The sequence below is a fragment of the Arachis stenosperma genome, chromosome 2 (assembly GCF_014773155.1).
Source record: "Arachis stenosperma cultivar V10309 chromosome 2, arast.V10309.gnm1.PFL2, whole genome shotgun sequence".
Lineage (NCBI taxonomy): Eukaryota > Viridiplantae > Streptophyta > Magnoliopsida > Fabales > Fabaceae > Arachis > Arachis stenosperma.
This window is the reverse complement of record NC_080378.1, coordinates 17,171,039-17,197,051: the sequence shown is the minus strand read 5'-3', so window position 1 is coordinate 17,197,051 and position 26,013 is coordinate 17,171,039. Positions and strand designations below refer to the sequence as shown.

Genomic DNA, 26,013 nt, shown 5'->3' with positions numbered 1-26,013 from the left:
GCGGCCAAGAAATGGATTTCAACACCATTTCAGGCTAGGTGTCCACGAAATAGGAGCACCATGGCAGGTACAGCAGGCACGAAATGGAGATCCCATTTCATGCGTGGCAGCAGTGAAATGGACGAACCAAATCAGGGTTGACAGACGTGAAATGGACAAACCAAATCAGTTAGAATATACAAAGAAAAAGTATTGCTAAATCGTACACCCACTAAAATTATGCAATGATTCACTAAGAATATTTTCTCCTATGTTAGAACTTAGAATTTAGAACTATGTTAGTAATTAACCTTTCTTATTTATCCTTCTTCTATATTTCATAACTTGTCTCATTGAGCACTCTTGTTTAATGATAAAAAAAATTTTGTCGTCTTGTATAGAAAATTGTGAAGAAGGAAAAGAACGAAGCCATTGCAGAAATGATAGCTAGTTTAGCGAACGAAGACGGCGATGACAAAACTGGCAAGACTGATGATGCACAAGGTGAAGAAGCAAGCCCTCCATCCAAGACAGAAGTTGAAGCTGAAGCAATTGACAAGAGTATCGACCTTGAGGAAGAGAAGCCTAATGATTCTCCAGCTGATGCAAAACACCACGAGGTTCTATCAGGCAAAAAAGAAGACGAGAAGAAGGATGATTCTGCTTTATAAGATGTGAATTCGACGAATAAGGAACTGATTCCTGAGTCGGTGACTATAATTCTCGAATTGGAAGAGACACCTCCAACAGAACCTGTTGTGAAGATAGAAAAAGAACAAGAGAAGCAACCAGAGACACCTCCAACGAAACCTATTGTGAACAAGAGAAGCTGATATTGCTTCCTTCATGCAATAATTCGCATGCACCAATCACTTGTTGGGCCATTTCGTGGCTGGCTCCTCGGAGGCCTGCATTTCGCAGATCTCAGAGACGGATTGGACCACTTCGTGGGTGCTCCATCTGAGGTGCTCCATTTCGTGATTGGTTGGCTTGATATGCAGACTCTAACATGCACAGGTCCACTTCTCCCCCATTTCGCGTGGAGCAGGATGAAAATGGTGGGTTAAACCATTTCGTGGGTGCCTCAGTTGAAATGGAGCTGTGCAATTTGAGGACTCTTTCCATACATGCGTATTTTGGGAATAAATGATTTTTTCCTGCGTACATAGGTAAAAAAGCTAATGGTTGAATCCTTAAAAAATGGAGAGCATTTTTTATAAAATACTAGAGGTATAATCGATTAATTGTCTTTGTCTAGCTACTTTTTTATTGTTCTTAAGTTACATTATTTTTTAAAAGATAATAAAAAAATAACAATAATATTGTTATATTTAAATTTTTCGACTCAAACTAATTAATCAAATTTGCATTAAAATCTCATTTCAAAAAATAAATATAACTCTTTTTAAAGAGTCACTCAAAGAATTTTATAATAATATGATACTTCTTTTAATAAATTCACTGAAGTAGAAACGAAAAATATGTATGTAAATGATTCATCTGAGTGAATGGTATTTTCTTTAAGATGTAAAAATTGATAATTACAAACTTGGTAATGAAAGAAAGAATAAGTATTAAAGTAAATTAACTAAAAATAAAAAAGACAAAATGATGATTTGCATAATTTAAAGAAGAAATAATATATCTAATAGAATATAAAATGTATGAAATAATTAAAGCTCCCAAAATGATTTTCAGTAGAATGTTATTTATTTATAAGTGAGTTTTAAAACTGTGTGTCAAGTACTTATAACCACATTTTTGATACTTTGCTTATTATCTTCGTTTGCTTTGTATGCAAGCTTATTTAAATTGATATGTTTATAATAAGTTTTCTTTTCCTCTCTATCGATCGATCCTGGAGTACTTTATCCAATCCTTAATCTAAAGAGGATATTGGCTAGAGTCTTGACTTCTTCTTTCAATAAAGTCTCGCATCTCTTCTTGGTTTCTTTGACTATCTCCTTTTGCTTTTATAAATGGTTTTAATTTTTTCCTCTTCTATCCTTTTACATAAACAATGGACTTCTTAAAAAATATTAACAAACATGCCTTTAAACTAATAATTTTGTCTCTAAGATAAATGAATTCACTCAACTTAAACCCCCTGTGATCTGAACGGGCAACTCAAAGACTCTTCTTTTCTCCATCAAAATGGGAAAACTACAAAAAAAAAATTCTTATTAAACTAACCAATCGTAAATTACTAACCTATCTAGAAAAAATTGTTGCACAAAAAAAGTGAATAGTAAACTCAACAGTGGTAAAAATGTTGACAATGACAATTATCACTAAGGAAGATGAGAGAAACAAGAAGAAAGTAAAATATAAAGAAGAAAAATATGCAAACGAAGGAGAAAAAAAAAAGAACAACCGTCAAGGAGGTTTTATACATTTAAAAAAGGACATTTGGAAGTTAAAATTTTTTATTTAAATAAAAAATAATTATTTACTCAAATAAATCAAATTATAGAAATTTGCCAATATATACATTTAATTATATTTTCGCAGGTTAAAAATACAAAAATAATATTTACTTTTTTTACGCGATATATATAACTATGAAAATAAGCAAAAAATTCATATTTATTCTTTTAACATGCGAAAATCGAACACACAAAAAATGAGCTCATTCTCTCAATAAGTACCAGCAAAAACCAAGAAGAAAGAAAGAGAAATTGTAATTAAAAAGTGTGAATTGGCTGTCAAATAAATGATAGCAAAAAAAGAGAAAAAACTATTCTTATGGAACATAGGTATTTAACGTAACAATAATGTTCTGTATTCAAGTGATTTTTCTAACCAAGTCTATCCAAATAATTTACTCTCACGCGTTACGCCACTTATTTATAACAGAGCTTCAATGTAAATCTTTTATTCTTCAACAAAGCTTTCATTCTTCATTCCTCTTCAACGTAAAACTTCCATTCTTCGTTCCTCTTCTTCAGATTTTCTCTTCAAATTTTCGATTTCATTCTTCTGTTTTTTGATTTGCATTTACATTCTTCTAAATCGAACAGTGTATTGTTCTTCTGAATCGAATGTACTATTCTTATCAAAACAATCAATAATTCAAGTTCAAATCAGAACAAGAGCAATTTGGATTATTCTTCTGAATCGAATTAAGTGGACGAGGTTTGATAATCACATTTTTTCGGTTTATTTGTTATTACACAATGGTCTTGTTATGATAATATTTTCGATTTATTGTTCAACAATTTTAATTTAATGCAGGAATTTCTGATTTTGAATAATGCACATTCTTCAGTTTATTTGTTATTACACAATAATCTTATTATCATAATATTTCGGTTCACTCTTCAACAAATTTGAATTAAATTGAATGGAATACAATTGAATAAAGTGATAATGAATAATTTCATCCTTCTTTACTAAAATCAGTGTTGTTTTATGGATTTGAATTGAAGTCAAATTGAAGGTCTTGAGTGCTTGATTTGGAGCATTTGTGGCTGGACTAGCTAAATTGAAAATTTGGAGCTTGTGGAGGAGAGAGTTTTGAGGTGTTTTTTGGTTTAGGAAAGAATCGATCAAAGTATAATTTTGGTTTCTTATAATTAATATATAATGTGTGAAATTTTAGGCTAATTGCCTTTGGATAGGTTTGAATGGTAAGAATTAGTTAATTGATGTGGTTAGTGAATGACTAAATATGTATGTATGATCTAATTGGTAGTAATTTGAATGGATTTGTTGATGGTAGATTATTGATATTGATTTGATTAGTAATGATTGTGATGAATGATTTTGGAATTAGTTTGATGAGGTTTGTAATGGCTAGTAGTAGATAATTGAATGTTTGGAAAGTTTCAGGTATGGTATATGCATATAATATGATGTTGATAATGATTGGTGGCTAATTGGTGAAATTGATAGGTTTATGTGTGAAAATGATTGAATGATATCGGTGAATTTAGGTATTGGGATAATGGCAAGGTGAATTGAAAAGCATGTGATACCGTGTGGAAGTTTTGGTATGGAATTTTGGTTGTGAGTAGTTGGTTTAAATTGAAAACTTTGGTAAAACTAGAGGTTTTGTGTTTTTGGTAAAGTTTATTTTTGACCAACTTCGGCGGAACATAACTTGACTTTCGGAGTCTCAAATTTGGTAAAAAAAAAAAATAAATGAAAATTGTGTCTATGAAGTTCGTAACATTCAAAAAACGGATTAAAAACAATTTTTAACGAAAAAGTTATGCGCGTTCGAAGTTGGGTGTGTAAAATTGATTTTTGCAACTTAGTAGTTTTTTTTTGCAATTTTAATGCATGCATAAGCGGAAAACCCCATGCATATGCGAGGATTGGACTCTTCCCAACACTCTCGCGTACCGGACGGTGCATGCGTACGTGAATATGCAAATTTTAACATTCATGCGTAAACGGAAGGCATGCATATGCATGACACCCTGTTTTGTAGAAAATGTGATTTTTGAGTTTTTAACCTTTTCTCTAATTTTCCAAAAATCTATAACACCTGTTTAAAACCCGATATTTAGTTTTTAGGCTTCGGAGTAAGAGTGAACGTACTAAAGGAGTTGAATTAATATTGAGGAAGAATGGATTAAGTGTAATGAGAGTATGATGAGGATAACTGATTTTTTATTTGGGACATGATGAAAATGATTATGATGTTGAGATGTTGAGTTATGATAGGAATAATTATGATAATGAGAATGATTGATTGTGATTATGAGGATGATGTGAATGACTATGAGATTGAAATATGATGATGAACGTTTACAATTGAAATATCATGAGGATGGTTAAGAGATCGAGAGAAAGATTATGATTGAGATATGATGAAGATGGTTATGAGATTGAGATGTGTCTGCCTGGGTAATAGCAAGGGTTGTGGTTCGTCCCACTTGTTCCGGATTAGTAATTGAGATATCTGGGCAGTAACAAGGGTTGTGGTTTGTCCCACTTACTCTGGGTCAGTGATTGAGACACTTGGGCAGTAACAGCAGTAGCGGTTTATTCCACTTGCTCTGGGTTGAGGTTGTAAATACCCGCCTGGGTAGTACGCAGCAGTAGTGGTTCATTCCACTTACTCTGGGTTAAGCGGGTAGTATGCAAGGGTCGTGGCTTAGTCCCACTTGCTCCACGATGTGGTATTTCTGTCAAAGTTAGCTATCAGACATGTCGAGTTTGGATGTATAACCGACAAATGATATCATCGGCCATAGGGCAGACATGCATCATATGCACTTGTATGTTCTGCTTGAGTATGCTTTGTTTTGCCTGGCCTAATTATTTAACTGTAATTAACTGCTACTTGTCCTATCTGCTGTGGTTACTATCCGTATTTGTATGTGTTTTTTTTATTGTATTGTATGTGTATGTATCTGAGAGACTTCTCATGTGGTAGAGGCGTGATGAGGGTTATTCCACCTCGTGATTAGGAGGTTTGAAGGAAACAGAAGTTAAAAAGTTAGATTAGAGCCAGAATCCCTTAAATAGATTACCGATATTTTTTGTTTAGAATAAATTTTAAGCTTAATTTGAGTGTCAGAGTTCTAGAAATGCCTTTGACTTTCTTGGGACCTTATGTGTTATCTATGTGAGCACCTTAACCATACTAAGAACCCTCGGATCTCATTTCATACAAATATCTTTTATTTTTCAGATGCAAGACGTGAGGCATCTCACTGAGCATATTGGAGACCTTTTGGAAGTGAAAAACTATACTTTTGGGGCTTAGCATTTTTGTTTCTAGTTGTATATATGTATATATATTCTCCGCCCTGTATATATGGTATTTTGTCCCTCTTAGAGGTTGACTTGGAGAAGCATGTATTTATTTTGTAGTTTAAGTTATGCTTTTGTGTTATATGTATTTATATATATGTATACTTTGGCCGGCCTTGGCTTCACAGGTCGAGTCTGGAGCTTGATACCTATAGCTTTTGAAACTCTGATCTTTTGTATATAGTTTATCATTTCTGTTCGATCTTGTTTTTTCTTTATGCGTTTATCTGGACGAGTGTGCTATGATTTTCTGTTTCGACTTTGCTTAACTTCTTCTTCAAGACTCCCAATTATAATTTCTCTCAAATATCTTTATATATATGTCTTTTTCTTTTAAATGTCGTAATACCTCGCTACCTCTGCTTTACGACTTAAGCCTGTGGTAGGGTGTTATAGAGGCAATGAATCCACTAATGACGGACGAGCAAAGCAGTGATGGTGGATGACTTGTGGACGACACGAAGGGACGACGACCAAGCGACAGATGACGAACACGCCATGGACGGCGACACAAGAGTGCGATGGAAGAGAAACGTGGCTAGACGTGAGCTCCGAGAAGAACTTAAGTCTAGGAGCCTAGGACTCTCTGACTTTTAGAGAAAATGCCAAGGATTCTTTTGGTAATTTGCAAATATGGGTGTGTCCACAATTAGGTAATTTACCCTAATAGTGAAAGTATTCATTTTTTAACAGAATATTTTGTTATTTCTAGGAGTGAACGCAGATCGGATCGGATCGAAATGACTAAAATCTCAATCCGCTCGCACTAAAATCATCCAATCTGATCAATTCCAATATTTGCAATTTTTAAGCTCGGATTTAATCTGATCCGCACATTTGTGGATCGGATCTCAGATATATTCGTAAGACATATAAATATTTTAAAATAAGATAAAATTCCTTTTTTCACTCTTTTAAACATGTTTATTTTTAAAATGTTGTTAAATATACTTTTCTTAAATAAAAAAATAAAATAATATAATATATATGATAATTATTAGTTAAAACAAAATATAAAAAGAATATTTATTTATTTATTTATTGTTGCGTATCTATGAATATGCGGATACCGACATGTAATCCGCAATCCGATTTTATTAGTGTGCGGATCAGATCGGATCCGATCCGATAACTTTGCAGATCGAATCTCGGATAAACACCACAGATATGCGGATTGGATCTGATCCATGGATACTCCTAGTTAATTGAAAAAAAATTTATAGTATAGGAATCCAATTAAAAAAATATAAAAATTAAATTAAAATTTTAGTAAAATTATAGGACCTGCAAAATAATTAATTTTTTATTTTGGGTGTAGAATCATATAAGTAAACTTAAACTTTAGCGCAAAAAGCACCCACACACATAAACCAAGTTAGGTAGGTGGGCACTTTTGGTTTTTGGGTCAGCGACTTCAAAACTGAAAACTTTTCGGTTGATGTTACGGATCTAAATTATGGTAACCTGAATTTTGACATAAAATAAAAAATCCCATTATAACTATTAACTCATTGAATATTAAGAGTGTTGGCGGTGCTATTTGAATCGATTTTGAGTCAAATTTATCCGATTTGAATATTAATTTTACTTGTGGTGCAATTTGGATTGGATTATTGTTTTAAATAATCCAATCCAATCTGATTCAATTTCAAGTGATTTGTTTTGGATTGAATTTGTGATTTTGCAAATTAAAAAAAAATTAAATATACATAACAAGTTTCAACATCAAATTTTAAAAAATTAATAATGACATAACAAGTCTCAATAATATCTTAAAAAACTAACAATAACATAACAATAAAAATAAAATTATAAGTTAGTTAAAATAAATAAATAAATTTCATTTTAAACATAAAATATTTATTAAATAATAATAATACATAAATAATATAAAAATATATAACAAAATTAAACATATTATAAGTTAAATTGTAAATATAATAATAAAATAATAATATTATAACACATTGTGTAATTTGAATTGTGTAATTTGAATTGGATTGGATCAGTTTTAAGAAATAGATCCAAAATTCGACCTGATCCATGCGGTTAACAAAAAATAAAATCCAATCAAATCCAAATTAATGCAGTTTTCTATTTAAATTGAATTGAATGAATGATTTAATTTAGATCCGTTTGAAGTTAAATAGCCCCGGTGAACATATAACCAAATAGCGGATACATAAGAGGTAAGACTTGGCATGTTGCATACACATTTCTATCAAATGTTCTCTCTTTCCGGGCAGCACAAGATGGGCATCGGCACATTGACACTAGCATTTAGCAAGATGGATTCCACTACTTCGATCCTATCCTGCTGGCTGCTTAGCTAACGTGGAAGGCAAAGCTTGCATGTCAGCTTTTGCACCTAGATAGATGCCAGCTGGCAAAAAGAAGCCTTAGGATAAGTAGGATAGAAATAGAACACAAAAGTAAGCTGATTGCTGTACCAGAACCTTAAAGACGGAAGTTTGGCAAATCGTAAAGCTCACACTCTACTCGTTGTTGATTGCTTTTGTATCTTACTTCATTTAGCATCAGAACCATGTGATGTGTAAGTGGATTAGTCCACTATGTTACAAAGCCAAAATGAAAAAGGTAAGACAAGGGCATAGAAGAGGGATAGGAATAGCAATTATAATGCAACTTACTACACAGAAGCCGCTCTATTGGAGTAAATATTAGAAATATAGATTACAACAAACGCAACATCCGGCGAGTTACCAGCATGGGACATGACTTAATAGACATTTGTTACCACTACACATAACAAACTTACCTAACGCGTAGATGACATTTAAAAATAAGTGGGGAAAAAATTGAATGATACAAAGACCACTTAAAGGTTACAGCTGCCGAAAGTTCTAATAGTAGATTAAGCAATCAACGTACTCATGAACAAAAACCAATAGGAAAGAGCAAGCCAACAATAAATTGAACAATACATCAGTTAGACCAGACATGAACTAGACCATGCCTATTGCCCGTGTAGATCTCATTGCGCTCTTCGTCGTAGAAGAGGGCAGTAATATCTTCCAAGGCCTCTGCAACTGTGCTCCTAATTTTGGAGGAATGCTTTCGCTTCTTTGAGTTACAACGGCTACCCAAACAATCATCACCGCAACTGCATTCATTCTCAATTGGGAAGCTATTGCTTGCTCTTATTTTGGCAAGGCACTTGCCAGTTAAGATGTTGCTAACATTGATGGAGCCTGCTGTATAAATAAAGCAGATCCTGTTAGTAACACGTCTATGAATACAGAAAGACAGATTGATCATAAACACACTGCAAATTTGTCTAATTACTTCCTTTCCTATGTCAGGTTTTATCATGATCCTGAGTCAATATGAACGATTTTAGCTAAATCAACTTTCAGCCTGATGATCAACCAAAATGGAAAACTAAAGGTGGTGGTCAAAAGAACAGAAAAGATAGGTACCATTTCCTTCGGTCAATGAATCTTCAGAATCAGCTTTGCAGTAGGATATGATGAGATCCTGATCACTCGTTATATATATATTGTTTGTATTGCAGTCAGGATGCCACAAGAGGTGATCCTCGAAAGAAGTAACAAGCTCACCACGGAAGTTCCACACAGCCACAGTCCTATTTCGAAATGTCAAGAATAATTGATTCTCGTAGAGAAAGATAAAGGCAGATGGTGTCATAAATTCACTTCTGCTAACTTCTGTTAGATCGAAAGTCCTCACCTACAATTAATTAGAAGATATAAGCATAAAGAACTAATGCATAAATTCATTTCAAAAAATAAAATAAAAATTTACTTACATCAAGAATCTGAAGGTTCTCATTTTCTTGCTTGACAAGTAGCTTTTCATTGAACTGCTCAATAAAATCCACCTTCTTATTCCGACAAAGGAGATGGTTGAACGATTTCAAGACAGTACCATCTTCTATTGAGAGAATTTTCAGCGGGACATGGCTACTTGTTTTAGCAAAAATCAACAACATGATCCCCGGACTAATCAAGAGAATCCACAAAACACGATCAAAATAGTGCGAAAAAACCAAGACCATTCAAAGAAGATAAAAGCAATATGAACTTATAGTATCAGCAACAGAAAAGCTGGTGTTATTATTCACATGCATAACCATAGATGAAATCCATAAGTGTTTTGTAGCATGTATATAAAATTACGAACAAATCAAGAAAAGTTACCTGATCTTAATCTCTTGGACATTTTTATCCGAAATGGAGTACAACATTGTATAGTTTTTAAGGTCAAATACCTTGTATATGCTATAAGATTGGAAAAGAACAAGAATTAGAATCCAGAAGCCTTGATAATGTTAGATAAGTATGTCCTCACATATAAGTTTCAGAACAATAAAATATTTACCTATCTTGTGCAGAGTATGTGAGTACCTTCCCATTTACATCATCAAATTCAACAAAACCTGGCCACTTCAAAGACTCCGATTCAAAAAGAGCAAAGCCAGCATCTGGCTTACCCCTCCTGATGTATCTGCACAAAAGGAAAAAATTTAGCTTAGAACCAGAAAACACATAGCTGTGTATGGAGCCAATGCTATTGCTAACTATTTTCTTAGTAACTGCATATGTAGTGATTTTCCATTGTATTTTTCAATGTTGGGAATGCAGAGCAAGAGTAAGAGTTAAGTGATAAAAGAATACGGAGATATACATACTCTATCCTTGTGCTTCTGCATTTCAAAGAACTGTAACTGTCAGATGCATAGACAGATACTGTGATAAGCGAGTCATTGTTTTTGTTGTAGAACAGACTTCTTATAACTTCGTCAGGGCTGACATTCAAGAAACATATCCTTTGATTGGTCTCTGCACCAAACAATTGAAAGGTGTAACATAAATCAAAGTCCTATTTTAAGTCCCAAATCTATAGAACAGAACATAGCAGTTAGTACTACCTCGGCTAAATGCTGCACAAACACCAGACTGTGCAAGAGCAAAAACAATATCCCGTGCTGCTACTATCTCAATAATCTTGGATCTTCTCCTTAGAAAGGGCAATACCACAGACGAAGGACCTTTTGGGTCATGTGTATCATATTCTTCCTATAAATAAATTCATCAGATCAGACACAAATTAACAAACATACTTAAAACCAAAGCACATTTCGATAGCAAACCCAGACAAGAAGTGGATTCTTGGCGGATAATAAATAGTTTAAAATAGAGCACAGAAATCCAGCATTACACACAAGTTTGCGGCATTGCTACGAACCAAAGTCTTAATTAGACTCGGTGATTGTATCCCTCTTACTGAGTTACTGTATCATAACTTCAAACTAACTGAAACCAAGATTTTACATTAGGCTACTTCTCACCATGGCATGCTTTTCAAGTTATGCTCACTCAAATATGAATACACAAGCATGCAGAGCAAGCAGACAGAAACTACTTGCCCATTCCTCAACTCCTATTGAGTAATTGGAAGGCCGCAAGAGCACACAGAAAAAAGTTACTGACATTCGAAGCAATCTTTACTAAGAAAAAGTTTATGCGCCAACAGAACTGATTCAACAGGGCAAACCTAATACAAATTTAGTAGCTAATACATAACCATTCTAAGTCCAATGACAAAACAATTCTTTTCACATTGTAACCCTAACCAAACTCCTAATTGACAGTTGCGTGGGGTCTTACTTGAGCATTGCACAGTCTAAAATTGGGGGAGGGGGTGAAGGATGGAATTCCCAACAGATGAAAGAAATTAGGGTTTGGGAAGTGACTAACCTGCAAGCGGATATTCCGAAACCTCTCCTGAGCATCGCTCATGCTGAAAGCGCGATCACGTTTGGAGCTGATTTCGCGTCTCTGAAGCTTCTTAACGCTGTTTACGAACCCATCCACCGTCCCACCACGACGCGGCCTCTTCTTTGCGACGATTCTCCGCCCACAGCATGGTCTTGGACTCACCGTAATCCTCCTCCCACCTTCCATATCACCACCACCAGCACACTCACTCCCTCTCTTTCTTTATTTTTTTCTCAGAATAATCGAACCCCAAATTCGCACATCACCGTGAATTGGAGGAACACAGCGATGATTCGGGGAAAACGCGGTTTCCGCTACAACATGTGCAGCCAGGAAGAAGGAACCCTAAGATCTCAGGTCCCTTGAAAGAAGAAAGGGGTAAAAGAAAAGGGTTAGGGTTTTGGCGAGTGAGTGTTGTTGTGTGAGAGTGAGTGAGGGAAGGAAGGAGATGAAGAATCGGGAAGTGAGTCCACGAATTCAATGGGTCGTCTTCTCTCTTTCGATCCCCTTTTTCAAAATTCCGTATTTCGAATCTGACTCCACTATACTGCTCAACGCCTAAACCATTATTTTTAACGTGCAATTTATTTACTGCCTTCGTACTCGGATTTTTTTTAAAATTAATTCGAGAATATTTATAGATTTTACATTATAAATAAAATAAATATTTTAATAAAAAATATTTATGAATTTTTATTAAGTGTTTATTTGGACACTAGAGTGTTTCTTTGAGTGCTATTATCTTTTTTAAAAGATCTTTTAAAAAAAAAAGATGTTTTTTATTTAATAAATAAACAAAAAGTAGTTATACTCAAACATAATTAATAAATAAAAATATCTTTTTACATGAATTATTCAAACATAAAATTATTTTTATTTTTTCTATAAGATCTTTTGAAAAAAGATATCTTGAAAAAAGATTTTTTCTTGAAAACTTATCCAAACAAGCTAAGTTGATAAAAAAAATATATTTTTCATAAAAAAAGATCTTTTTTAATTTTTAACGTGTTTGGTAAATTTTTAGTAATAAAAGTAAAAGTATTAGAAAAATAAAAAATTCTTTTTTGAGAAGTTCAATTTACATCTTATTTTAAAAGATCTTTTAAAAAAAAGAAGATGTTTTTTCACATAATTAATAAAAAAAAGGTACTTTTATATGGTTATACCCAAACATAATTGATAAATAAAAAGATTTTTTGCATAAAATATCCAATCATAAAATTACTTTTACTTTTCTATAAGATCTTTTGAAAAAAGGTAACTTAAAAATGATCTTTTCTTAAAAACTCACTCAAACAAACCCTAATTGACTTATCTCGTTTACAATATTGTAAACGAGATAAGTATGTTCATATCTCATTTATACTGTAAATGAGATAAGGCACGAACATGTGGCAACGTATCACGTTTATATAAACGTGATACGTGGAAAGTAGCTGTTTAATCATATCTCGTTATAAACGAGATATGATCATACTTATCTCGTTTACACTGTAAATGAAATACGTGAGATTAAGAAACGTTTTACACAATAAACGAGATAAAATACGACAAAAATAATCCCTTATAAAAGGATAAGAAAACCATTGGTATACCTAGTGGCAGTGGTTTTTTTTTTGTTGTGATGATGGATCTCAACTGTCAGATGAAAAACAGTGGCAGCGGGTTATATTTGAAGTGAGTTGAACTGTTCCGAACTCGAATAGAAAATTCGTTGTTCGAGTTAAAGAGTATGATATTAACGCATGTCGACGGTGGAGAGAGAAAAGAGGTTGGTAGAGTTGGGTATAGGATACTAGCATTGATGGAGAATGGTGTATTTCAGTTTCGTCTACTCTGACTCGATGGCAATAAGCATGTGTACCTAATGTTTGACGTACACGGTAGAATTATGGTTGAACAACTGACGGAACTTTCTGTGAAGGTTAGTGATATTGGTAGTAGTGGTGGTGATGTTGGCGGCTCAAACTTTATATAGGATGACCCTCCGCTCATGCAAACCCGCGAAATAAATAAATAATTAACCAATAAATTAATTATTATTTAAAAAAAATTAAAAAATTAAATCTTTATAATTTAGAGAGGTAAAAATATTAATTTTGACACTAATTTTAAAAAATTTGACCTAAAAACGGACCGAATCCGTTGGACCGAGCCCAAACAGGCCCAAGGTCCAACATATTAAAAACAAAGTTCAGCCATCTCCTCCCCTAAAACACAAAGAATACGTTAAAATTGGGGAGAAGGGTGCAAACAAGAACCCTAATCCCTTCTCAATCTTCAAACCACCATATCTCTGAATTTGGAGCTCTGATCGCTGCACTGTTTGCGGCCACACGATCACCGCGTCAAGCTCTTTGAAACCATATAAAAATTGTGGTAAAAATTTAGCTATTTTCACCTAGACTCTTCTCTCTTCAATTTTAAAATTATAGTTCATGGGTATTGAAGATTTTGATATTTTGATGTATTGGGATTGAACTAGCTTGAGAAAATTGTTGGGTTTTGTCAAATTAATCCGTGGGTGAAGTAAGAATATGTTAAACCCTTGTGAATTATTGAAAAGTTAGTAACCCTATGTTGATTATAGTGAATTATATGGTATTAGATTAAATAGTATGATTTAGAATCAAATTGGTAGATGTTGGATGATTGATTTGAATCTTGGAAGCTAGGATTTTGTTTGGTGAGAAAATTGGAGGCTTGGAGCATTTTGGTTTCTCATATTTAATGTATAATGTTACGTGAAAACTTAGACTAATTGACCGTAAGATAAGTTGAATTATGTGAGTGGTACATGTTTAGTGGATATAGTTAATGGATGTTGAGTGTTTGTGAATTGTAGCTGAAATTTGAAAAAGGTATTGATTGAATTATATGTTGAGTTTGTTGCGGTGCATTGGAGTTGATGAAATTATTATATATATTTATAAATATGGTAAATATGATAATAGGTTGGTAATGAAGTGTTGGTATTTAGGTAACAACATGATTGATGAGTAATGGGTTGGTGCTTGATGAGTTATGATAATGTTTGAAATGGTTTTGTTTATATTTGGGTTGAATTTGGTTTGGAAAGCTTGAGTTTTAAGATTTTGGTAAAAACCCAATTTTAACCAATTTTGACGCGCTGTAACTTGGCCATCGGACCCTTAAATTTGGTGAAACTAGTTTTAAATAAAAAAATTGAGTCCGAAAAGTTTGTAACATTTGAAAAATGGACGAAAAATTATTTTGAACAAAAAAGTTATACGCGTTTGAAGTTGGGATAAAAAAGCTGAATTTTGCAAAGAACCAAACTCTGATATGCATGCGTACGCATGCTATCATGTGTAAGAACCGGAATTTAATTAACCATTTAGATAAGATAAAATAATTTAATTGTCTAAAATAAGTTCGAAAATTTAGAAATATTAATTAGAAAATTTAAAGGTGAAATTCGGATTCAGTGGATTTTTCCAAGTGGAAAAATTGCGTAAAAATATGTTTCGGTAATTTAGCCGGCAGTACCAGTTTAAGTCTATTCGATAGTACAAGTGAGAAATTAAATTGTAGGAAAACTTGGAAAAATTATTTGAAATTGGAAACTGGACGCTAATTTTAAAGGCTTTGGCCCAAAGTTGGGACAAACGAACCAAAAACGTTAACGGGTTGAACTGGACTCGACTTGGGCCGAAGCCCAACATATATAAACACTTTAATGAGCCAACTCAGCTCATTTTCATTATTGCTAAAAGTGAGAGAGGGACAGTAGTAGAGAAGAGAAGAGAAGAGGGTTTTGGCACTATTTACCATCCTCTTCATTTGGTCATATCTTAAGCTACAGAGTTTCAATTTGTGTGCTGTTTGCGGCCATGTGAAGCTCTTGTTGAGTCCGTCATTCCTAGCTAAACAAAGTGGTAAGATTATTGAAATTCATACTCTATTTCTCTGCCCTAACAGTTTCAAAATTTTGGGTTTTGTTATTGAGTAGATTTTGTGATTTTGGTTGTTTAGGAGTGATTTAGCTTTGGGCTATTATTGGATTTTGCCTAAATCACTGTTGGATAAGGTAAGCAACTTCTATATCCTTGTGGTTTATCATATATGTGAGTCCTAGTGTTAATTTGGGTATATTGTATGTATTATATTGAAATATATGTTGTTTAAAGCTTGCAATTGGTGTTTTGGAGTACTTGGTGTTGAGCTAAAGTGATGGCTGTATTTGAGTTTCTTGTTAGAGGCTTGGAAAGCTTGTGAAAAGATGATTTTTGGTATTTTGATCTTTTGTGGGAATTAGCCAAGGTATGGTTTCGATTTTTTTTAGCTAATATGTAATGTTGTGGGCAACTTAGGCTAGTGGCCTTTAAGATAGGATTGAATGATTGGGTACATAATTAATTGTATGTAAATTGTTATGTTTGATGATGATGATGATGATGATGATGATGATGATGATGATGATGATGATGATGATGATGATGATGATGATATGGAGTATTGGATGTGTGTGGTATATGAATTACGATGAAGATTGAATGAGTTGCATGTGTTGGAGTATTGATGTTGATTATGATTAAGAATGTTGATTATGATTGATGATGAATATTAAGGGTGATGATAATGTAATGATGATTATAAGTCTTGATGAATTTTGAGTATAAAAGGTTGAATGGATAGAAATTTTGAATGGTAATATTGATGTTGATGTGGTCAATGGAAATTGAGGATCATTGATGTGATTTAGGTTGAATTTAGAGTTGTTGAATAAGTTAAATGAGATGAGAATTGAATGGTTTAGATTGTTGAATGATTGAGAAATAGTTGAGGAATCATGGCAAAGATTTTGAGTTTTTCGGTATTGTTATGTTGTGAGTAAATTTGTTTGAGTTTTGAAAGAATAGAGAACTTTGAATGTTTTGTAAAATCTTGATTTTAACCAACTTTGACAGGCCATAATTTGGCCTTCAGATCCTTAATTTTGATGAAACTTATTTTGAATGAAAGTTGGGATCCGAGAGGTTTATGCCGTTTGAAGAACGGATGAAAAATGATTTAAAACAAAAAAGTTATGCGCATTTGAAGTTTGGTGTTAAAAACAAAATTCTGCAGCAAAACAGCTTTTTCTGAAAAATTGGGTGGCATGCGTACGCAGAATAGGGCATGCATATGCAACAACCTTTTTCTGTTTAGAACTCCAGCGTACACAGACGATGCACGCGTATGCGACATTGGCAAGTTGACACCCATGCATACGCGGGACTGTGCATGCATACGCATTACTTCTGTTTTGTTGAAAATATGATTTTTGAGTTTTTAAGTACTCTTCTACCTTTCTAAATTACTTTAATTATTGGATGAGATCCCTTAGCTAATAGTTAGCCTTTGGGACAAGTGAGAGCGTATTGGGTGAAAAAAAATAGTACTTAGATGATGAGCTTAGAGCTAGTGATTAGATTTTAGAAGTCTTATGGAAGAGATTAGTGTAAGTTGATTTGTGGGGTATTTTATTGATGAGGAACTAAGAAATGAAGAAAATTGAGCAATTTCTTGCATGCGTGGTTTGTGAACTTAAAAGAACTCAAGGATCAAGAATGATTAAGATGAGATGAGAACTTGACAGTGATATTGAGATTTAAGAATGAATTGAGATGAGAAAGATGATGATGACTGGTGAAAGTCTAAGGTTGATGAACTTATTGAGTATGAGAAGTGATAACTGAATGATGATATTATAATATGCATTAATTGGTAAGACACTATGTGCCTGGTAAGGATGGTGGTTTAATCCCACTTGTCGAGGTAGCGACGCTGGCATATGGGGCTGTGGGGGTATCCCGCCTGCATTCAGATGTAAGGGCAGAGGTAGTGTTCCGCTCGCATAACTTTCCTTGCCATAAGAGTGAGCTGGACACTATATCCAAGGGTGGAGAGTGAGCCGGGCGCTATATCCCTGGAAGCGCATAAGATTGAGCCAGGCACTATATCCCAAGATTGCGCATTAAAGTGAGCTAGGCACTATTCCCAGAAGTGAGCACAACGAGCTAGGCACTATTCCTAGGCACCATTAAGTGTTTACCCAGGAACTTGGTAGAAAGCCGATATCCGAAAGGATGTGTCGAGTTGGCAACTTTGAACCGACAAGTGATATCACGAGCCAAAATAGGATAGCCATTTATCATATGCATCTTTTACATGCTTTCTTGCTTTGATTACTTGAGTTATGCCTAATTGAATAATATGCCTAATTGCTAATCGAATTACTTGCTGTACATGTATATTAAACCCTTGTAAATTGTTGAATTAGTGAACCCTAGTATTGATTTGTGATAAATTGTATAAACTAGATTGAATTTCTTGTTGATTGGAGTTAAATTGGTAAATTGGAGTACTTGGAATAAAGTTTGGTGGTTGAAACTTATTGGATTTGATTGGGAATCTTGGAAGCTTGAATTGTGGTGTTTTGAGCTTGGGAGAAATTGGCCAAGGTATGATTTTGATTTCTTGTAGATAATATATAATGTTGTGTGAAACTTTGCCTAGTTGCCCTTGAGATAGGTTTGAATGGTATGAATTGGTTGATTGATGTGGTTAATAAATGAATATATATGTATATATATGTATGATATAGTTGGTGATAAAATTGTGGAATTGAGTTAGTAGTGGATTATTGATATTGAATCTTTTATGAGAATTGAATTGGAAAATTGGATTGAATTGGAGTATGGTTTTGGTCATGGTTTGCTTGATAATGAATGTGATAAATGAATTGGAATTGGTTAGGATAGGCTTGTAATACTCAAGAATTGACGAATGAATGTTTGGAACGCTTAAAAAATGGTAAGGATTGGTTAAAAATGAGTGTTTGTGTAATTAGATAAAACTTGGCTCTCGGACCCTCAAATTTTGTGGAAGTTATCCGAGTAGCTTATAACGTTTGAAGAACGGACGAAAAATTATTTTCAATGAAAAACTCATGCGTGTTTGAAGTTTAGGGTTAAAAACTAAATTCCGCAAAAGTTGCAGAAAATTGAGGTCATGTGTACACATGATGCGTGTTACAAAAGTGAAAGAGCCTTGTGCGCGTGTTGTGCACATACCATGTGTATGTACAAAAAAAGGTCATGCGTGCACGCACAACTTGCCTTTCAGAAATGAACCTTTTCCGTACGTGTTTCGCACGTACGCACAAAAAGGGGTTCATGCATACGCACGAGCCATGCATACACACGAATATACTGTTTTTCAAGAAATGTTGTTTTCAACTATTTTAGCCTATCCAGTCTGCTTTTTCATCTCTGTAACCCCTGTTTAAGGTTGATAGCTAGTTTTTAGGCGCACAAAAAGGGGTTCATGTGTACGCACGAGCCATGCATACACACGAATATCCTGTTTTTCAAGAAATGTTGTTTTCAACTATTTTAGCCTATCCAGTCTGCTTTTTCACCTTTGTAACCCCTGTTTAAGGTTGATAGCTAGTTTTTAGGCTTCGGAATAAGAGCAAACATATGGAGGGAGTTAGATTGATATTGAAGGAGATTTGCAAAGTGAATAATTGAATTAATGAGGCATTGATAATGCTGAATGAGATATGATTGATGGCGATGATGATATTGACAAAATATAATCTAAAAATCTAAATGGCATGTGCATTTAAATATTTGAGACACGAGTTTCCTTTGGTAGATGCAGTGGCTTGCCCCCACTTGCACCAGGTCAAGACTCGATACTCTGTTGACCCTCCGTTGCAAGATGTGGCCGGATACTTTAACTTTCTGGATAATTCCCCCAATGAGATGATGAATGAATGAATATGTATGTGAATAACTCTTGGGGATGTGTGCACACAGGGTGTAATGACCCAACTTCTAGTACGTCATGTTCGTACCAAAAGTAAGGTGTTACTAACCTGTTTTTCTTATTAACTATTTAATATTGAGCCTTTAGTTCGATATCACGTTTCAATCTTTAAGAAAATGCCATATAATTTTGTTTTTATTTATCAAAATCATATGTCAAAGTTCACCAAGTAATGATAATCACATAATTACTAATAATAGTAAATCTTATACAAGTAAATCAAAATAAAACTCAGATATAGCTCTTATCCCTCTGTATAAAGTAAAAATCTTAAGCAACAAGCGAGGAAACACTATGAAAGTAACTTAATTCATAAATAAAGTCAAATAATCGCTCGTAGCTTCAAACTGAGTCTTTGAATCTGTGTCACTAAAAGGGTGGAAGATTTTGGGGTGAGAACAAACCACACGTTCTAGTAGGAAAGAGAATACCATCAAAGTGAAGAAGTACTTGTAAATAGAATTAATTTCCTTATAAAAATAGTTCATCCATAAAATAGCCTTTTGAAAAAGTTTTATGTAAAAACTTACTTTGAAAAGTCGTAAAGAAATTCCTTTAATTTTCAAATCAGTAAGGTAAAAGTTTAAAGAAAAGAAAAGGACTAAAGATGTGTCAAAGGACTTTCTACCCATCAACTTACTTCGCTCATTCTCATCCAACTAATGTATAAATTAGAATGATAAGACAACACCTAGTCCATCCTACTTCAACTTCCATCACCACAGATCAAAAACCACCAGCATCACGCCTCCACCAAAGAGAGTCTCTCAGATAAACATACATATACAAATCAAATAAAGAAATCACAAATAGAGCACAGATACACCAAGTAGAACAAGTAACAAATAGACACGGTTAATCATTTTGGCAAACCAAGACAATGTACACTCAAACAAAACATACAAATGCATATGATGTATGCCTGTCCTATGGCTGATGAGTCTCATCTGTCGGTTATACAGCCAACTCGACATGTCCTGGTAGCTAACCATTGGATAGTTCCTTTGTGCGCGCATCCCCAAGCTCAAAAATAATATCCATGGAGTCAAACTCCAAGTTCAAATATAATATTCCATGGAGTCAAACTCCAAGCTCAATAATATAATATTTCATATATTTACGCATGCCCATGGGAGAACCCGGGGAGTTAAAGTGTCCGGTCACATCTTGGGATGGAGGGTCAACAGAGTATCGAGTCTCAACCTGGAGCAAGTGGTGGCAAGCCACTGCGTCTATCCAGAAAAACTCGTGCCTTAGATAATTCAAATAAATAAGACATATGAATATTTCAATCAATTCATCAATATCCACATCATTCTCAATCATGTCTCATTCACCACAAATCTTGTCATTGATTACATAACCATTATCATCAACTACAGTCATCACCCCACATCACTATAATTAATCAGAATCATCACCATACTCCTTAAAATAACTTGCTTCCTCTTAACTCTTATGTTCAATTTCATTAAAAGCCTACTCGCTTTCCTATTCCCAAACCCTTGAATTTATTCTCAATTTTACTATTTTAAAGTCTTTGGCTAGTTAATCAAACCTCTTCTCATTATTGTAAACCAAATGAGTTTAAAACCACAAGTTAACAAAATCATAAAAATTTGATTTTCTTTAATAATTTTTAAAAGCATTCAAAACATACCTCTGTTATTAAAGTTACTCAAATCAAAATCAATTTCGAATTCACAACCAAAACTTCTTCAAAATCTTTAGAAAAATTTTGCCAGCACCTCTCCTAAAAACTGGAGTTTGCCACCCATCACGGGTCCCCTCTTTTCAATCTCAACTCAACAAAACCAACATTTCAAATTAAAATTTCCAAATCCATGGTTCAGAATCAACAAGAAACAATTTCAATAAAAAGTTCAAAATCAACATATTCAATCATTTTTGCCAGAAATTCAAAAAGACTGACAAATCAATAATCAATTCAACCACAATTTCAATCATAGGAGAAAATTATTTCAAGCACATAAATTAATTCATTTGTATTAATCCACTAAACTCATCAGGTATTCAACCCCAAAATATTTTAACTTTAAAACAATTCCCTACCTCAAAAGTCAAACCCCTTTTTATTCTTAACTCACGGCAGCGACCTCATTGATTTCCAGGCAATATCAACAGTGACAATCAAGGTTTACAGCAACGACAACTTATCTGATATAAATTGGGATTAAGGGAAAATGGATATTAAACAAAATTAGAACATAACTGTTAATAGAGTATTACGGTAAATAGGAATAGAACCAATTAGTATCACCATGAGAAACGAAGTAAGACGATACCACAGTAGTTTTTATTTTAATCATACAATTTCTGAAACTTAACCCTGGGATATTAATGATGAGCGAATAATTTATACGCTTTTTGGCATTGTTTTAGGTAGTTTTTAGTATGATTTAGTTAGTTTTTAGTATATAATTATTAGTTTTTATGTAAAAATCACATTTCTGGACTTTACTATGAGTTTGTGTGTTTTTCTGTGATTTCAAGTATTTTCTGGCTGAAATTGACGGACCTGAGCAAAAATCTGATTCATAGGCTGAAAAAGGACGCAGATGCTGTTGGATTCTGACCTCCCTGCACTCGAAATGGATTTTCTGGAGCTACAGAAGCCCAATTGTCACGCTCTCAGATGCATTGGAAAGTAGACATCTTGGGCTTTTCAGCAATTATAATAGTTTATACTTTCTCCGAGATTTGATGGCCCAAACCTGCATTCCAAGTTAGCATAAAAATTCTGGCGTAAAACGCCCAAACTGGCACCAGAATTGGAGTTAAACGCCCAAACTGGCATCAAGGCTGGCGTTTAACTCCAAGAAAAGCCTATACATGTGAAAGCTTCAATGCTCAGCCCAAGCACACACCAAGTGGGCCCGAAAGTGGATTTCAGCATCATTTACTTATTTCTGTAAACCCTAGGTTACTAGTTCTCTATAAATAGGACCTTTTACTATTGTATTTTTTTTATCTTTTTGATCATCTGTGATCTTTTGATCAACTTTGATCTTGGGATCAGGTCTTTGAACCCTTTTTTGTTTGTTTCATGCTATTTGGGAGGAATGGCCGAGACCTTGTTCTTATGTATTTTAAACGGTGGAGTTTCTACACATCATAGATTAAGGTATGGAGCTCTGCTGTTCCTCATGAATTAATGCAATTACTAATGTTTTCTATTCAATTCAAGCTTATTCTTGTCTAAAATATTCACTCGTACTTCAACCTGATGGATGTGATGATCCGTGACACTCATCATTATCATCCTTTATGAACGCGTGCCTGACAACCACTTCTGTTCTATCTGCGAGAGCTTGAGTGTGTATCCTTGGCCTCCTGGTTCACGATGCATGGTTGCCTCTCCTGACAACAGAGCTTCCATTCCGTGCAATCAGAGTCTTTGTGGTATAAGCTAGGATCAAATGGGCAGCATTCTTGAGATCCGAAAAGTCTAAACCTTGTCTGTGGTATTCCGAGTAGGATCTGGGATGGGATGGCTGTGACGAGCTTCAAACTTGTGACTGTGGGGCGCAATGACAGTGCGCGAAAGGATCAATGGATCTTATTCTGACATGATTGAGAGCCGACAGCTGATTAGCCATGCGGGAAACCGTAGAGGACCATTTTCACTGAGAGGATGGATGGTAGCCATTGACAACGGTGATCCAGCTACATACAGCTTGCCATGGAAAGGAGTATGAATGATTGGATGAAGGCAATAGGAAAGCAGAGGCTCAGAGGGAACAAAGCATCTTCATACACTTATCTGAAATTCCCACCAATGAATTGCGTAAGTATTTCTATCATATTTTATGTTCTATTTCATTCTTTTAATTATCAAAACCTCATAACCATTCGAATCCGCCTGGCTGAGATTTACAAGATGACCATAGCTTGCTTCAATCCAACAATCTCTGTGGGATCGACCCTTACTCACGTAAGGTATTACTTGGACGACCCAGTGCACTTGCTGGTCAGCTGCACGAAGTTGTGTATCACGATTTCGTGTACCAAGTTTTTGGCGCCGTTGCCGGGGATTGTTCGAGTTTGGACAACTGAAAATTTATCTTGTTGCTTAGATTAGGTATTTTTCTTTTTATTTTGTTCTTCAGAATTTTTAAGAATGAATTTTAGAGTTTCAGATGATGCTTTTATCATCACAGGAGCCATGATTCCTAGAATTCGTATTAAAAATTGAGTTTCTTATTTTCTTTTTCAAAATAATTTTTGAAAAAAATACAAAAAATTTATAAAATCATAAAATCAAAAATATTTTGTGCTTGAGTCTAGTGTCAATTTTTAAGTTTAGTGTCAATTACATGTTTTTATTTTTCTTGCAAATTTTCGAAAATATATGCATGGTGTTCTTTATGATCTTCAAGTTGTTCTTGATGATTTTCTTTGTCTGATCTTTAAATTCTCTTGTTTTGTGTCTTTTGTTGTTTCTCATGTGCATTCTCAATTTGTTAGTGTCTCTAGTATGAAAATTTTTAAGTTTGATGTCTTGCATGTCTTTCTTTTCTTAAAAATTTTCAAAAAAAATGTTCTTGATGTTCATTTTGACATTCAAAGTGTTCTTGCATGCATTGTTTATTTGATCTTAGTTTTTCATGATTAGTTTCATTTTGTTGTTTTTCTCTCTCATCATAAAAAATTCAAAATTTTTTTTAAAATTATGTCTTTTCAAGTCAATAATACAGAAAATTGAAGATTCAGAACATACAGCAGAAGAATCACAGAGAAAAAGTTGGGCGTTCAAAACGCTCAGTGAAGAAGGAATTCTGGCATTTAAACGCCAGTTAGGGTACCTGGCTGGGCGTTTAACGCCCAAGGAGGTAGCCAAGTGGGCATTAAACGCCAGAATGGATACCATTCTGGGCGTTTAACGCCAAGATAGCACCAAGGAGGTAGTTTTGTTTTCAATTCAAATCTTTTTCAATTTTTCAATATTTAAAACCAATTTTTCAAAATCTTATCTTTCTCATATCCTCTCTTATCAATCATATCTTTTTCAAAATCAAATCTTTTTCATTTTTCTTTTAAAATTTTCGAAAATCCTTGCTAACAATTAATGTTGTGATTAAAAAATTTCAAGTTTGTTACTTTCTTGTTAAGAAAGGTTCAATATTTGAATTTTAGAATCATATCTTTTAATTTCTTGTTAGTCAAGTCATCAATTTTAAGAATCAAATCTTTTTCAATCATATCTTTTCAATCATATCTTTTTAAAAATCAAATTTTCTTCAATCATATCTTTTTAAAATCAAATTTTTTCAATCATATCTCTTTTAATTTGATTTCAAACTCTTTTTTTTCTAACTTCTTATCTTTTCAAAATTATTTCCAAATATTTTTTCAACTAATCACTATTTCTTATCTTTCTCAAAACCACCTAACCACTTTTTCACTTAGAATTTTCGAAAATCACTAACCACTTTTTCAAATATCTTTTTTTTTATTTTCGAAAACTCTCTCTCATCTCTTTCTATTTAAACACTAACACTTATCCTTCTTTGATAATTCAGACCCCCTCTCTCTCTATAAGTTCGAATTTTTCTCTCTACCTCATCCTTCTATTCCTATTTTCCTCTGACACTTCAAGGAATCTCTATACTGTGACATAGAGGATTTCATACTTTCTTGTTCTCTTCTCTTTCATATGAGTAGGAACAAAGATAAAGGCATTCTTGTTGAAGCTGATCCTGAACCTGAAAGGACTCTGAAGAGGAAGCTAAGAGAAGCTAAAGCACAACTCTCTGGAGAGGACCTGACAGAAATTTTTGAAAAAGAAGAAGACATGGCAGCTGAAAATAACAACAATGCCAATAATGCAAGGAAGGTGCTTGGTGACTTTACTGCACCAACTCCCAACTTCTATGGGAGAAGCATCTCTATTCCTGCCATTGGAGCAAACAACTTTGAGCTTAAACCTCAATTAGTTTCTCTGATGCAACAGAATTGCAAGTTTCATGGACTTTTATTGGAAGATCCTCATCAGTTCTTGGTTGAATTTTTGCAAATCTGTGACATTGTTAAGACCAATGGAGTTGATCTCGAGGTCTACAGACTCATGCTTTTCCCTTTTTCTGTAAGAGACTAAGCTAGTATATGGTTGAACTCACAACCTAGAGACAGTCTGAACTCTTAGAAAAAGCTGGTCAATGCCTTCTTAGCTAAATTCTTTCCACCTCAAAAGATGAGTAAGCTTAGAGTGGAAGTTCAAACCTTCAAACAGAAGGAAGGTGAATCCCTCTATGAAGTTTCGGAAAGATACAAGCAATTGATCAAACGGTGTCCTTCTGACATGCTTTCAGAATGGAGCATCATAGGTATCTTCTATGATGGTCTGTCTGAGTTATCCAAGATGTCATTAGACCATTCTGCAGATGGATCTATTCATCTGAAGAAAACGCCTGCAGAAGTTCAGAAACTCATTGAAATGGTTGCAAATAACCAGTTCATGTACACTTCTGAAAGAAATTCTGTGAGCAATGGGACAACTCAGAAGAAAGGAGTTTTTGACATTGATACTCAGAATGCCATATTGGCTCAAAACAAAATATTGACTCAGCAAGTCAATATGATTTTTCAGAATCTGACTGGATTGTAAGCTGCATCTGGCAGTGCTAAAGAAGCCTCCTCTGAAGGG

At 34.1% G+C, this 26,013-nt stretch overlaps 1 protein-coding gene and 1 non-coding gene across 2 annotated transcripts; both read right to left on the bottom strand.

Moving 5' to 3' along the window:
- Positions 1–8,365: 8,365 nt before the first annotated feature.
- Positions 8,366–12,072, bottom strand: LOC130961479 (uncharacterized). The gene is made up of 8 exons (XM_057887410.1): positions 11,487–12,072; positions 10,658–10,805; positions 10,418–10,568; positions 10,108–10,233; positions 9,927–10,007; positions 9,536–9,728; positions 9,186–9,456; positions 8,366–8,960 (listed from the first exon to the last, which is right to left on the bottom strand). Exons 1-8 carry the CDS (start codon positions 11,691–11,693, stop codon positions 8,692–8,694), a joined length of 1,446 nt encoding a protein of 481 aa, XP_057743393.1. The 5' UTR covers positions 11,694–12,072; the 3' UTR covers positions 8,366–8,691.
- A 13,494-nt stretch (positions 12,073–25,566) lies between these two features.
- Positions 25,567–25,674, bottom strand: LOC130964515 (small nucleolar RNA R71). Its single transcript, XR_009080605.1, has one exon. It is a non-coding gene; the product is annotated as a small nucleolar RNA R71 (small nucleolar RNA).
- Positions 25,675–26,013: the final 339 nt, after the last annotated feature.